This window comes from Mustelus asterias, chromosome 10, assembly GCF_964213995.1.
Source record: "Mustelus asterias chromosome 10, sMusAst1.hap1.1, whole genome shotgun sequence".
NCBI classification, from domain to species: domain Eukaryota; kingdom Metazoa; phylum Chordata; class Chondrichthyes; order Carcharhiniformes; family Triakidae; genus Mustelus; species Mustelus asterias.
This window is the reverse complement of record NC_135810.1, coordinates 1,442,702-1,458,885: the sequence shown is the minus strand read 5'-3', so window position 1 is coordinate 1,458,885 and position 16,184 is coordinate 1,442,702. Positions and strand designations below refer to the sequence as shown.

The window sequence follows — 16,184 nt, the reverse complement described above, 5'->3', positions numbered from 1 at the left end:
TCTATTGGATCGAAGTGATCTATTGGATCAGGGTCGATCTATCGGATCAGGATGATCTACTGGATCAGGGTGATCAACTAGATCAGGGTGGTCTACCTCAACTCCATCTTCCCGCTCTTTCCCCAGATCCCCCGCTACACAGAAATCTATTAATTGCTGATTTGAATATTCTCCAGCACTTTGCTCTCTGGACTCTCTGGGAATTCCAAAGATTCACAACCCTCAGGATGAAGAAATCGCTCCTCATTCTGAAATGACCCCTCGCGCTGAGACGGTGACCCCGGGTTCTAGATTCCCCCACCATCCAACCTCTGCAACTGCTGAAGAATTTGATGTTTCAGTCACTGAGAGCTTGCCCCATTCTGCTCCCCCTCCCCTCCCCCCGGGATTAACCCCAATCCACTCAATGTCTCCCCACAGGACAATCCCCCAAAACAGGACACACACTGACACACACACCCCTCCACACATACACACACACACTGACACACAAACCCCTCCACACATACACACACACACTGACACACATACACACACACACTGACACACAAACCCCTCCACACATACACACACACACACTGACACACAAACCCCTCCACACATACACACACACACTGACACACATACACACACACACTGACACACAAACCCCTCCACACATACACACACACAATGACACACAAACCCCTCCACACATACACACACACACTGACACACATACACACACACACTTACACACACTGACACACAAACCCCTCCACACATACACACACACTGACACACAAACCCCTCCACACATACACACACACACTGACACACAAACCCCTCCACACATACACACACACACACTTACACACACTGACACACAAACCCCTCCACACATACACACACACTGACACACAAACCCCTCCACACATACACACACACACTGACACACAAACCCCTCCACACATACACACACACACTTACACACACACACTGACACACATACACACACACACACTTACACACACTTACACACAAACCCCTCCACACATACACACACACACACACACTGACACACGACCACCCCCCCCCCCCAAACACACACAGACACACACTGACATACACACACCCCCATACCCCCCCTCCACACAAAGACACACACACACACATTCAGACACAAAGGCACACACACTGACACACACACCCAGATACACCCCCCGCACACACACACAGACACACTCTGAGCTCCCACCCCTGCCAGTCTGTGCTGCAGCCTCTCCGCCTCCAGCTCCAGCTCCGCTCCCGCTCCTCCCCCCCGGGCCGGAGGCTGAGCCCAGTCCGGGTCCCGCTGCCGCGATGTCCGCGGGGCTGCGCTTTCTGCCTCTGCTCGGAGCTCTGATCCTGCCGGAGACCCTCTGCTGTGAGTATCCGCCCCGGTACCCTGCTCCCCCCCCGACCCACTGCAGCATCCCCTCCCCCCAAACCCACTGCGGGACAGCCGCACTGTCTCTCTGACCCACTGCGGGACAGCCGCACTGACCCACTGCGAGACAGCAGCACTGACCCACTGCGGGACAGCCGCACTGACCCACTGCGGGACAGCCGCACTGACCCACTGCGAGACAGCAGCACTGACCCACTGCGAGACAGCCGCACTGACCCACTGCGAGACAGCCGCACTGACCCACTGCGGGACAGCCGCACTGACCCACTGCGGGACAGCCGCACTGTCTCTCTGACCCACTGCGGGACAGCCGCACTGACCCACTGCGGGACAGCCGCACTGACCCACTGCGGGACAGCCGCACTGACCCACTGCGGGACAGCCGCACTGACCCACTGCGGGACAGCCGCACTGTCTCTCTGACCCACTGCGGGACAGCCGCACTGACCCACTGCGGGACAGCCGCACTGACCCACTGCGGGACAGCCGCACTGACCCACTGCGGGACAGCCGCACTGACCCACTGCGGGACAGCCGCACTGTCTCTCTGACCCACTGCGGGACAGCAGCACTGTCTCTCTGACCCACTGCGGGATGCTGCTTCACCAGCTGAATATTTTGAAGATTTGTGTCAGTCTCAATGTGATGAGGTAACGATTTCGCTGTTGCACAATGCAGAAAGATTCCTGAGCTCCAGTAAACTCAACAATGCTCAAGGCATTGCCCCAGGGCTGTACAGGTGAACCCCAGAGTTTCCATCAGCTGCAGTATAGCTCCTGTTTCTGAGCTGGACACACAGGCAGGCAAACTCCAGCTGTGCAAACCCACCCAGCTGTTCAAATCCAGCCAGCTCCTGAATAATTTTCTGCCTGTCTGCAGTTGCTGTGAGACTATACTGCATCACCTTCATCTTGAAGCACTGTCATTCTTTCCAGCAGTTTGATCGAACTGAATGTCTTTCTCAGCCAGTTCAGAGGGCAGTTAAGAGTCAACCACATTCTGGGTTCTGGAATTATGTAGGCCAGATCAGGTAAGGATGGCAAGTTTCCTTTCCTCAAGGACAAGAGGCAACCTTGCAGGTTTTAATTTTATTTGTTCATTGGATGTGGGCATTATTGGCTGGACCAGCATTTATTGCCCATCCCTAATTGCCCTTGAACCACTGCAGTCCATGTGTGGTGTAGGTACACCCATACAGTTAGGAAGGATGTTCCAGCGACAGTGAAGGAACGACGATATATTTCCAAGTCGGGATGGTGAGTGGCTTGGAGGGGAACTTGCAGGTGGTGGTCTCCCATGTATCTGCTGCCCTTGTCCTTCCAGATGTTAGTGGTCATGGGTTTGCAAGATGCTGCCTAAGGAACCTTGGAGCGTCCCTGCGGTGCATCTTGTAGATAGTACACATGGCTGCCACTGTTCATCAGTGATGGAGGGACTGGATGTTTGCAGATGTGGTTCTAATCTAGTGGGCTGCTTTGCCCTGGATGGTGTCGAGTTTCTTGAGTGTTGTTGGGAGCTGCACCCATCTAGGCAAGTGGAGAGTATTCCATCACACTCCTGACTTGTACCTTGTAGATGGTGGACAGGCTTTGGGGAGTCAGGAGCTGAGTTAGTCTCCGCCGGATTCCCAGCCTCTGATCTGGGTTTCCTCCGGGTGCTCCAGTTTCCTCCCACAGTCCAAAGATGTGCGGGTTATGTTGATTGGCCATGCTAAAATTGCCCCTTAGTGTCCTGAGATGCGTAGGTTAGAGGGATTAGCGGGTAAAATGTATAGGGATATGGGGGTAGGGCCTGGGTGGGATTGTGGTCGGTGCAGACTCGATAGGCCGAATGGCCTGTTTCTGCACTGTAGGGTTTCTATGATTTCTATGATTTCTATGATCTGCTCTGGTAGCCACTGTATTTATATGGCTGGGTCCAGTTCAGATTTTGGTTAATGATAACCCCAAGGATGTTGATAGTGGGGAATTCTGAGTCAAGAAGCTTGACACCATCCAGGACAAAGCAGCCCCGCTTGATTGGCACCACATCTACAAACATTCAATCCCTCCACCACCCGACGCTCAGCAGCAGCAGTGTGTACTATCTACAAGATGCACTGCAGCAATTCAGCAAAGGTCCTTAGACAGCACCTTCCAAACCCACAACCACTTCCATCTAGAAGGACAAGGGCAGTAGATACATGGGAACATCACCACCTGCAACCCTCCTCCAAGCCTCTCACCATCCTGACTTGGAAATATATCACCGTTCCTTCACAGTCGCTGGGTCAAAATCCTGGAATTCCCTCCCTAACGGCATTGTGGATCAACCCACAGCACGTGGACTGCAGCGATTCAAGAAGGCAGCTCACCACCACCTTCTCAAGGGCAACTAGGGATGGGCAATAAATGCTGGCCAGCCAGCGACGCCCATGTCCCACGAATGAATAAAAAGAAATTCAGCATCTGCATGGTCATTTTTACTGACAGCAGCTGTTTCTACTCAGAAATGTTTAAAAATCTAATTAACAGGACAGAAATTCTCATTCTGTGGATAGGGAGTCAGTAATGTGAGGGTCAGTGACGTGAGGGTCAGTGACATGAGGGTCAGTAATGTGAGGGTCAGTAATGTGAGGGTCAGTAATGTGAGGGTCAGTAATGTGAGGGTCAGTAACGTGAGGGTCAGTAATGTGAGGGTCAGTAATGTGAGGGTCAGTAATGTGAGGGTCAGTGACATGAGGGTCAGTAGTGAGGGTCAGTAGTGTGAGGGTCAGTAATGTGAGGGTCAGTAATGTGAGGGTCAGTGACATGAGGGTCAGTAGTGAGGGTCAGTAGCGTGAGGGTCAGTAGTGTGAGTGTCAGTAGTGTGAGGGTCAATAACGTGAGGGTCAGTAACGTGAGGGTCAGTAACATGAGGGTCAGTAGCGTGAGGGTCAGTAACGTGAGGGTCAGTAGCGTGAGGATCAGTAGCGTGAGGGTCAGTAGTGTGAGGGTCAGTAGCGTGAGGATCAGTAGCGTGAGGGTCAGTAGCGTGAGGATCAGTAGCGTGAGGGTCAGTAGTGTGAGGGTCAGTAGCGTGAGGGTCAGTAGCGTGAGGGTCAGTAGTGTGAGGATCAGTAGCGTGAGGGTCAGTAACGTGAGGGTCAGTAACGTGAGGGTCAGTAGCGTGAGGGTCAGTAGTGTGAGGATCAGTAGCGTGAGGGTCAGAGACTCTTGAGGCAGCAGCTTGAGGATTTTTTAGAAAGATAGTTAAAATTTTCCTCTTCTCACTGAACGTCTGCTCTCTGTCCGAAGCCACAGTCAGTGCGGCTCAGTGTAAGGTGTGAGGTGACACGAATGGAACTGACCACGGAAGATGCCATTATTGACTTTGCTTTTTAATGGTCATTCAGCCATCGAAAGAACCTGTATCTCTCCAGCCCTCATAACCAGTCGGAACTTCCACAAAAATGCAAAGGATAGCAGGAATATTCCGTAATGTCCATCGAGCCTACTGCACATTTAATACCATCATTATCTTCACTCCATTTTCCCACCCACTCCTGTGATGATACTGTGCCTTTAAGAGATGTATTTTGTGTCCTGTTTCTGGTGAAAGGTGTGTTTATGCTGCAGCTCTGTTTAACGTGTCTGAATTGTCTACAACCAGCCGTCCACCTGCTGAGACTGCAGAAGGTTAATTGCTCCTAATTTTTGGAGTGTTTGTTTTAATCTGGACAAATGGCTTATTGTTATTCTTAGAGCTGCTCCTTATAGTTTCAGAGTAGGGCTTGATGAGGTTGATTGACAAGAGAATCATGTGTGGGGGAGCTAGGCTTACAGAGAGAAAAAAGCAGGCAGTTGCAGTTTGAATATAGAAAAGGAGCAGTAGCTCTTTTTCTCTCTCTATCTAGAAATTGAAGTCTGGGGACCTGACAGAAAATAGGTATCTCTCGGCAGAGGTCTGCCAAAGGCAAGAGCTGTTTTCTCCCTCTCTCTCTCTCTCTCTCTGGAGTTCTGCTGTGTGAAGACAGGTTTCCCTCTGGAGGCTGCTGTCTGAGAGTCAGAAGATGGGTGTCTGTCTGTATCTCGGTCCCAGTCCTTGGTTAAAAGGCTGGTGGACTGGGAATTCACGTAAGCCTGTGTGTCTTGCTAACCAATTCTAAAGAGAGGTTTATGTTTATGAGGAATATTGCTTAAATTGAAACTATAGAGATAGCTAGCTGTTAAGAATTATATCTTATCACGTTTAAGTCTTTCAAATGGTAAAAGTTACACAAATTCTTTTTGTTATATTTTAACTGTGTTGTTAAATAAAGTTTGTTTTGATAAAAGCTTCCTCGTGGATCAATAGAATCACATCTGGAGAGAAACACATTATGCTTGCCCTGATTCCAGAATCAAAAATAGTTGGGGTCTAAGCTAACTTCATAATCTATCTTGGAGTTTCTGATCTGGTCCCGAACACTCCCCACCCCTTAGCTCCCTGAGAAACCAAAATGTCTCCTTACCCTTTACTGTATTCAACGATGGAGCATCCACAATCCTCTGGGGTAGAGAATTCCAAAGATTCACAACTCTCTCAGCGAAGAAATCTCTCCACATTTCAATTCTAAATGGCTGGCTTCTTATCCTGAGACTGTGCCCCCGTGTTTTAGATTCCCCGACCAATTAAAACAAATTCTCACCATCCACCTTATCAGGTCTCTTCAGAAGTTTTTCGGTTTCAGTGAGATTGTCTCTCATTCTTCTGAACTCCAGAGAATACAAGCCCAATTTACTCAGTCTGTCATCATAGGAAAACCCTTCCATCCCAATTTAGTGAAACTTCACTGTACCGGCTCCAATGCCAGTATATCCTTTCTGAAATATGAAGACCCAAAACTGCACACAGTATTCCAGATGTGGTCTCACCAAAACTGAAGCAAAGTGTTTTACTGCTGAGCGAGTATTTCTGAAATGTAATCCCTGTTGGAAGGTTGAGTTGATTTGATTTATTATTGTCACATGTATTAACATACAGTGAAAAGTATTGTTTCTTGCGCGCTATACAGACAAAGCATGCCGTTCATAGACAAGGAAAGGAGCGAGTACAGAATGTAGTGTTACAGTCATAGCTAGGGTGTAGAGAAAGATCAACTTAATGCGAGGTAGGTCCATTCAAAAGTCTGACAGCAGCAGGGAAGAAGCTGTTCTTGAGGTGGTTGGTACGTGACCTCAGACTTTTGTATCTTTTTCTCGAAGGAAGAAGGTGGAAGAGAGAATGTCTGGGGTGCGTAGGGTCTTAATTATGCTGGCTGCTTTTCCTGAGGCAGCGGGAAGTGTAGACAGAGTCAATGGATGGGAGGCTGGTTTGAGTGATGGATTGGGCTACATTCACGACCTTTTGTAGTTCCTTGCGGTCTTGGGCAGAGCGGGAGCCCCATACCAAGCTGTGATACAACCAGGAAGAATGCTTTCTATGGAGCATCTGTAAAAGTTGTTGAGAGTCATAGCTGACATGCCAAATTTCCTTAGCCTTCTGAGAAAGTAGAGGCATTGGTGGGCTTTCTTAACTATAGTGTCGGCATAGGGGGACCAGGACAGGTTGTTGGTGATCTGGACACCTAAAAACTTGAAGCTCTTGATCCTTGGGGGTGGGGGAAATGAGAGACTGGGCTGATTTTCCCCACAATCCGCTACGTGTTTCATGGTGGTGGGGCGGCCTGTCATTGGCTGGCAGCGGGGCTTGCTCTGCCGCTGTTGTCAGTGAGAACCCTGCGGCAGGGACGCTCTGTGTGAATGGCCAGAAAATTCCAGCCATGACAGGTACGACCCACTCCCTGATTTTGGATCGAACACATGCAGTAAATATGTAAAAACAAACCTGAGAACCTTCAGTGGATAAACTTTGAATCATAGAATCCCGACAGTGCAGAAGGAGGCCATTCAGTCCATCGAATCTGCACCACCCACAGTCCCACCCAGGCCCTATCCCCCAACCCCACATATTTGCCCTGCTAATCCCCCTGACACTAAGGGCCATTTTACAACGGCCGATCCACCGATCGCACAGACCTTTGAATGTAGCATTGAGCACCGGCTGAGCGCGCAGTAGTTTGATCTGTATGTTTTCTGACACACAGTCCTGTCACACCAACGAGCAACACAATTCCTCATCAGACAGCGGCGCGCAAACGTGATCTTCGAGGAACGTAAACAAGGCAGCTTAGAGCGGGAATGCATTGAAGAATTTTGCAACAAAGAGGAAGCGAGGGAAATATTCGAGAACCGTCTGGAAACGGTAAGTATTTGATCCTCTTCACAGGATTCGGGGCCCTGGGAAACGGCTCATCCTGAAGGTGAAGGTTGTGGTTAATAATCCCAGACATAGGGACAAAATCCAGCTTCAGTGAAATACTGAGGGAGTACCGCACTGTCAGAGGGTCAGTACTGAGGGAGTGCCGCCCTGTCAGAGGGTCAGTACTGAGGGAGTGCCGCCCTGTCAGAGGGTCAGTGCTGAGGGAGTGCCACACTGTCAGAGGGTCAGTACTGAGGGAGTGCCGCACTGTCAGAGGGTCAGTACTGAGGGAGTGCCGCACTGTCAGAGGGTCAGTACTGAGGGAGTGCCACACTGTCAGAGGGTCAGTACTGAGGGAGTGCCGCACTGTCAGAGGGTCAGTACTGAGGGAGTGCCGCACTGTCAGAGGGTCAGTGCTGAGGGAGTGCCGCACTGTCAGAGGGTCAGTACTGAGGGAGTGCCGCACTGTCAGAGGGTCAGTACTGAGGGAGTGCCGCACTGTCAGAGGATCAGAACTGAGGGAGTGCCGCACTGTCAGAGGGTCAGTACTGAGGGAGTGCCGCACTGTCAGAGGGTCAGTACTGAGGGAGTGCTGCACTGTCAGAGGGTCAGTACTGAGGGAGTGCCGCACTGTCAGAGGGTCAGTACTGAGGGAGTGCCGCACTGTCAGAGGGTCAGTGCTGAGGGAGTGCCGCACTGTCAGAGGGTCAGTACTGAGGGAGTGCCGCACTGTCAGAGGGTCAGTACTGAGGGCGTGCCGCACTGTCAGAGGGTCAGTACTGAGGGCGTGCCGCACTGTCAGAGAGTCAGTACTGAGGGAGTGCTGCACTGTCAGAGGGTCAGTACTGAGGGAGTGCCGCACTGTCAGAGGGTCAGTACTGAGGGCGTGCCGCACTGTCAGAGGGTCAGTACTGAGGGAGTGCCGCACTGTCAGAGGGTCAGTACTGAGGGCGTGCCGCACTGTCAGAGGGTCAGTACTGAGTGAGTGCCACACTGTCAGAGGGTCAGTACTGAGGGCGTGCTGCACTGTCAGAGAGTCAGTACTGAGGGAGCGCCGCACTGTCAAAGATGCGTCATCTTCAGGTGAGACATAATTATGAATATTGAGTAGTTTCCTGTGAGGTTCAGGGAACTGTCTGTGTGGCTCTGATATCGGGTTCTGTGGCTGTGTTTAACCTTGTGTCAGTCACTATCTGTCAATTGTCCTGAAAGTCTCAGAGCCAGTAACTCCCCCAATCCCTGGTGATAGATATTAAAAAGATGCAGCCAGTGAGTGGGGACTGGATCTCGCTCTATGTGTGATATCGGCTGGTGATTCCGCTCTGAGGAATGTTCTCACTGGAAACTGTCTTTCTTTATTTCCACAGAATTACTTTTACCCCAAGTATCTCGGTAAGTTTAATCGGGGCTGCGAATGTTACCTTTGGGGTAGACACGGTTTCGAGAAACAATCAAAGAGAGCTGGAGCAGGCCATAAGAACAGGCGGAGGCCATTCAGCCCCTTGAGCCTGTTCCACCAGCCAGCTAGATCATGGCTGATCCATATCCTAACTCTGTTCACCCGCCTTTGCTCAGGAATGTGTAAACCCCTTCCCACAAAAATCTATCCGGCTCAGTTTTTGGAATTTTCAACTGACCCTCAGCAGATATTTTGTTGGCGAGAGTTCCAGATTCTCCCCCCCCCCCACCCCCCGCCCCAACCCCACTCCCCCCCATCCCCCTGGGAGTTTTACAGCACAGAGAGAGGCCCTTCAGCCCATTGTGTGGACTCTGTCTCAGAAGCTGTCAGTAACTAGTTGTTTGCCTCCGTTGCTTAAATGTGATGGGAACTTCACAGATTCCAGAGAATCCGGAGTCTCCGGCAAAGAAGCACGGATTTACAGGGAACTCCCCCCGCCCCCCCACCAACCTCTAACCATGATCAACTGGGGGACGCAATGGCCCAGTGGTATTATCGCTAGGTTATTAATCCAGAAACTCGGCTAATGCTCTGGGGACCCGGGTTCGAATCCCGCCACGGCAGATGGTGGAATCTGAATTCAGTAAAAAGAACCTGGAATTAAAAATCTACTGATGACCATGAAACCATTGTCCATTGTGGGAAAAACCCCTCTGGCTCACTAATGCCCTTTAGGGAAGGAAATCTGCCGCCCTTACCCGGTCTGGCCTACATGTGACCCACGGCAATGTGGTTGACTTTCAACTGCCCTCAGGGCAACTAGGGATGGGCAGTAAATGCTGGCCAGCCAGGGATGCCCATGTCCCACGAATGAATTAAAAAACAAACCCCTCCTCCATTTTCCGGATATGTATCTCAGTGTGGGGAGATTTAGTTTGGGAAATGTAAATTTGTCAAATTGCCCCTGCTCGTTAACGGTGGGTGTGTTATAAAACTCAGTCTGTGTGTGAATGGACAATCTTCCTGACTGGAACTTTGTTACTGTGAATGCTCACACTTTCTCCCTGTCTCTCCCTCAGACTGCCTCAGTCTCCATCAGTTACAAATCCCCAGTCAATACCGTGCACCCCGGCACCCGACTGCAGATTTACGAAGCTGTGTGATTGGTAGGTTCAATTCGGGGGAAAATGTCCTCATGTGAGGGGGCACAAATATATAACTGGGAGTTAAAGTATGAGCAGAATGTTTCTCATCTTCATGTTTACAGCACTGATTTATTGGCGAATGGGGCATATATGGAGAAGGACTTTTCATTTGAACAATGTCTTGGCTTCGCACGCAGCCGCACAGAGTAGGACAGGAGTCTCCGGCGAGGTACAGCAGCTTTATCCCTACCCTGGAGGCTGTGACTGAACCAGTATCGTTTGGAACAACCCAGAAACCCTTCCATTCCTTGGGCCACGATTGCAGGTGGCACAGGGGTTAGCACTGCTGCCCCACAGCGCCAGGGACCCGGGTTCGATTTCCAGCTCGGATCACTGTCTGTGTGAAGTTTGCACGTTCTCCCCATGTCTGCGTGGGTTTTCTCCAGATGCTCCAGTTTCCCTCCACGCTCCAAATATGTGCGGGTCTGGTGGATTGGCCATGCTAAATTGTCCCTTAATGTCAGGGGAACTAGCTAGGGTAAATACTTGGGGTTCCGGGGGTAGGGCCTGGGTGGGATCGTGGTCCGTGCAGGCTCGATGGGCCGAATGGCCTCCTTCTGCACTGTAGTGATTCTATAATTGTGATTCTGATAAAGCAATCTTAAATATATCACAATATCGAAGAACAGAATGGAGGCTCCCTGGTGTTTGTTAACATTCAGCCTCCTTCACAATAACGTGCTTTGAGCGCAAGTCATGATGATGGGGTCCACAGAACAGACTTCATTCATACAGGGTATTGGTGATCAATCTAGCAGAGGGTGAGTGGCTTTTGGGTTTCTTTTTACCTTTCAAGCCCTCAAAATAGCTGTTGAAAGCAATGCTCCTTTACTTTCCCCTTGTTTTACATCAAAGGTACATGTCACAAATAAGACCTCGTGATGTTTCTGTTGTTGAATCTTTTAAAAAGTCTGTTTGTGTGAACAGTTGTACTTGTTTACTCCAAAGTTACTTCCATCAAACAAGACTTCCTGATTTAACTGTTCCAGAATCCTTCGCAGACTCGTCTTTTTAACCATGAGCTTTGCACGCTACAGTTAATGGACCTCTCTCCCCAGGTTTTGTCGTTCTTTTCCACACTGTTACACTTTACTCACTCTCAGTGTCACTTTTTTCCTTACACTAGCACAGGAAGACAAGTTATGCCTGGAATTCAAAAACATCCTGTCACTGTGTAAAATCTGTAGCTCACCACCCGATTAAAGTTCAACTCTTTAATCTTTGAGAATCTGTGTTGCCCACGGGTTTCCTGGACAATATTTAATCCTCCGTAAACAGTGAGAGATTGTTTTAACGGGACAGTCAGTTGGCTTGTTGTTTTTTACTGTGAGTCACTGGCCAGAGTAACAATGAAGCTAGAAATGGATCTAAATCCATGCTGACTTTGTCTGATGATACCACTGCCTTCCAAATGCCGAGTTATAAAATCCTTGATAATAATCTAGCAACTTCCCCAGTACCGACATTAGGCTCACTGGTCTATAGTTCCCTGTTTTCTCTCTACCTCCCTCTTTGAATAGCAGGTTTACATTAGCTACCCTCCAATCTGTAGGAACCAGTCCAGAGTCCAAAGAATTTTGGAAAATAACCACCAATGGATCTACTATTTCCAGGGCCAATTCCTTAAATACTCTGGGATGAAGATTATCAGGAACTGGAGATTTTTCCATCTTCAATCCCATTAATTTCCCCAAAACCATTTCTCTGCTAATGCTGATTTCCTTCAGCTCCTCACTAAAACACTTTCAGAACTTCTGGTCCATTATTCATGTCTTCCTTTGTGAAGACTGAAGCAAAGTACAAATTTAATTCCTCGACCATTTCTTTGATTCCCCGTTATGAATTCTCCCGTTTCTGACTGTAAGGGGCCTACATTTGTTTTTGTCAATCTTTTTCTCTTTAGATACACATGGACCACTTCCTGCCACTTTCAATAGCCTCTTTCCCTTTCCTTCATGTCTGGGGAACTCAGTATCTTACACCAAACCACAAACCTTCATCAAGTTTTCTCCTCTCCTGAATCACCTCCGACTTGCTGCATACCTGTCCCCCTCTCTATCTGTAGGCTGGAGCTTTCTGAAAGTTGGTTTCCTCCATCAAAGATCCACAAGTTCTGAAAGTCAGCTTTACAATCAGCTGTTAAATTGTTTGATAGACCTGTGAATATGTAAGGGCCAAGTTCCGAGGTCTCGCAAATTCCTTCTCCACCTAGGACGTTGCTGACGATGGAACCTCAGACCTCCTGACAGAATGGATGCTTACCTTCCCAATCCAACTCCATCCCACCCTGATCCAGGGAAAGTCTGTCCGCGGGTCCTTTGGAAGATTTGCTCAGTCCACACTGGGAGATATTCTACAGATTTCCTCTTTGGGAGATTGGGATTGAGTTGAGTCCATGATGGGGTAGTTTGGGAATATCTACAATAGTAACAACAATCTATTCATTCAAAACCTTATGAATACAGTGAAATATCACATGGCAGTTCGCAGGAGCGATTGCCAAACAAGGTTTGACACTGAGCTACATTTGAAGGTCACCCAAAGCTTGGCCGAAGCGAGTGGTTTTTGGGAGTATCAAAGGAGGGATTGAGGGAAGGAATTCCAGAGGTTTGGGCCTCATGTGGCTGAGGCACGGCAGCCAATAGACACTTAGAGTCAGGGATAGCCAAGAGGCCAAAAGTGGGGGAGCGCAGAGATCGCCGCTGGAGGGGGTTACAGAGATAGGGAGGGTGTAGGGGCTGGAGGAGGTTACAGAGATAGGGAGGGTGTAGGGGTTGGAGGAGGTTACAGCGATAGGGAGGGGGTGTAGGGGCTGGAGGAGGTTACAGAGATAGGGAGGGTGTAGGGGCTGGAGGAGGTTACAGAGATAGGGAGGGTGTAGGGGCTGGAGGGGGTTACAGAGATAGGGAGGGTGTAGGGGCTGGAGGAGGTTACAGAGATAGGGAGGGGTGTCGGCGCTGGGGGAGATTACAGAGGTAGGGAGGGGGTGTAGGGGCTGGAGGAGGTTACAGAGATAGGGAGGGGTGTCGGGGCTGGGGGAGGTTACAGAGATAGGGAGGGGGTGTAGGGGCTGGAGGAGGTTACAGAGATAGGGAGGGGTGTAGGGGTTGGAGGAGGTTACAGAGATAGGGAGGGGGTGTAGGGGCTGGAGGAGGTTACAGAGATAGGGAGGGTGTAGGGACTGCAGGAGGTTACAGAGATAGGGAGAGGTGTAGAGGCTGGGGGAGGTTACAGAGATAGGGAGGGGGTGTAGGGGCTGGAGGAGGTTACAGAGATAGGGAGGGGTGTAGGGGTTGGAGGAGGTTACAGAGGTAGGGAGGGGTGTAGGGGCTGGAGGAGGTTACAGAGATAGGGAGAGGGTGTAGGGATTGGAGGAGGTAATAGAGATAGGGAGGGGTGTAGGGGCTGGAGGAGGTTACAGAGATAAGGAGGGGAGTAGGGGCTGGAGGAGGTTACAGAGATAGGGAGGGTGTAGGGGCTGGAGGAGGTTACAGAGATAGGGAGGGTGTAGGGACTGCAGGAGGTTACAGAGATAGGGAGGGGTATAGGAGCTGGAGGAGGTTACAGAGATAGGGAGGGTGTAGGGGCTGGAGGAGGTTACAGAGATAGGGAGGGGTGTAGGGGCTGGAGGAGGTTACAGAGATAGGGAGAGGGTGTAGGGATTGGAGGAGGTTATAGAGATAGGGAGGGGTGTAGGGGCTGGAGGAGGTTACAGAGATAAGGAGGGGAGTAGGGGCTGGAGGAGGTTACAGAGATAGGGAGGGGGTGTAGGGGCTGGAGGAGGTTACAGAGATAAGGAGGGGAGTAGGGGCTGGAGGAGGTTACAGAGATAGGGAGGGTGTAGGGGCTGGAGGGGGTTACAGAGATAGGGAGGGGGTGTAGAGGCTGGAGGAGGTTACAGAGATAGGGAGGGGGTGTAGGGGCTGGAGGAGGTTACAGAGATAGGGAGGGGGTGTAGGGGCTGGAGGAGGTTACAGAGATAAGGAGGGGAGTAGGGGCTGGAGGAGGTTACAGAGATAGGGAGGGTGTAGGGGCTGGAGGGGGTTACAGAGATAGGGAGGGGGTGTAGAGGCTGGAGGAGGTTACAGAGATAGGGAGGCATCTAGGGGCTGGAGGAGCTTACAGAGATAGGGAGGGGTATAGGAGCTGGAGGAGGTTACAGAGATAGGGAGGGTGTAGGGGCTGGAGGAGGTTACAGAGATAGTGAGGGGGTGTAGGGGCTGGAGGAGGTTATAGAGATAGGGAGGGGTGTAGGGGCTGGAGGAGGTTACTGGGATAGGGAGGGGTGTAGGGGCTGGAGGGGGTTACAGAGATCGGGACGGTATAGGGGCTGGAGGAGGTTACAGAGATAGGGAGGGGGTGTTGGGGCTGGAGGAGGTTACAGAGATAGGGAGGGGGTGTAGGGGCTGGAGGAGGGTACAGAGATAGGGAGGGGTGTAGGGGCTGGAGGAGGTTACAGAGATAGGGAGGGGTATAGGGGCTGGAGGAGGTTACTGGGATAGGGAGGGGTGTAGGGGCTGGCGGGGGTTACAGAGATAGGGAGGCGGTGTAGGGGGCTGGAGGAGGTTACAGAGATAGGGAGGGTTGTAGGGGCTGGAGGAGGTTACAGTGATAGGGGTGTGGGGGTTGGAGGAGGTTACAGAGATAAGGAGGGGTGTCGGGGCTGGAGGAGGTTACGGAGATATGGGCGGGGGGGGCGGGGTGAGGCCATGGAGGGATTTGACAACCCAGTTATCCGTGATTAGACAGGCCTGATGTGAGTCTATATAATATTGATTTGTGCGTCTGTGAACATTAACTGATTGGTTGTCTTCTATTTCATGCAGGGATCCCAGACCAGTGTTCCCCTTCACCTTGTAACCCCGAAGGCTCCATCCTGTGTGTGGATAAGAAGGCCTCTTTCAGCTGTAACTGTCGAGAAGGATGGCATGGAGACAGGTGTCAGCATGGTATGCCTCAGACAGGGACTTTAGCAAACCGCTTTGTTCGTGCCAGGCAGGCTGCAGAGATTATTTGCGTTGAGATCCACACAGGAATTCTGGACTATTAACCTGCAACGTCAATGCCAATAGCTTTGATAGAAATGTCAGCACAGGGAAAGGCCGTTCAGCCCATCATCCCCTGTGTCCAGCCATTTACTGGAATCACATCTCCCGGCCTGTCCCCAATGTTCTCCCAGCTTCTTTCCTAAATACTTCCCCAATACGCTTCAGTTATCTTCCAGTGTCCACCTAAATATTCAATTCCAGTAAAAGATTTCCTGTCCCTTTCCATCTCTCCTTGCTTCCTCCCGCTTTAACCTGGATTTGGCCCCTGTCATCCCCTCGATACTTTCCAGGCTTGGCCTTTTACACTGTTCTTTCCTGCTTTGTTTCCATTTTTAATGTGACCCTATTTGCTTTATGATCACTATTTCCCACTTGCTCCCTGCCTTCAGACCACGATTAATCCGGTTTCATTAACCAGGCCCAGACTTTCTTCAGATGCTGAAGACCAGGAGGACAGTAATTCCCCATCACAAACATCCTGATCTCCATCAGTGAGTTTGAGTTGTGTGTTATTCTAGTCTGTCACTGCTCCATCTCCCCTAAATATCTTCACTATTTGTGCTGTCAGTACTGAGGGAGTGCCACACTGTCAGAGGGTCAGTACTGAGGCAGTGCCGCACTGTCAGAGGGTCAGTACTGAGGGAGTGCCGCACTGTCAGAGGGTCAGTACTGAGGCAGTGCCGCACTGTCAGAGGGTCAGTACTGAGCGAGTGCCGCACTATCAGAGGATCAGTACTGAGGGAGTACCACACTGTCAGAGGGTCAGTACTGAGGGAGCGCCGCACTGTCAGAGGGTCAGTACTGAGCGAGTGCCGCACTGTCAGAGGGTCAGTACTGAGGGAGTGCCACACTGTCAGAGGGTC

General features: G+C 50.6%; 1 protein-coding gene across 1 annotated transcript in view; it reads left to right on the top strand.

The window, feature by feature from the left end:
• Positions 1-1,257: 1,257 nt before the first annotated feature.
• Positions 1,258-16,184, top strand: part of LOC144499488 (vitamin K-dependent protein S-like) — a 41,493-nt gene continuing 26,566 nt past the window's right edge. The window contains exons 1-5 of the mRNA XM_078221479.1: positions 1,258-1,405; positions 7,515-7,672; positions 9,037-9,061; positions 10,148-10,234; positions 15,100-15,222. Coding sequence (XP_078077605.1) covers positions 1,342-1,405; positions 7,515-7,672; positions 9,037-9,061; positions 10,148-10,234; positions 15,100-15,222 — 457 coding nt within the window. The 5' untranslated portion in view covers positions 1,258-1,341. The remainder of the gene's footprint in view (positions 1,406-7,514; positions 7,673-9,036; positions 9,062-10,147; positions 10,235-15,099; positions 15,223-16,184) is intronic.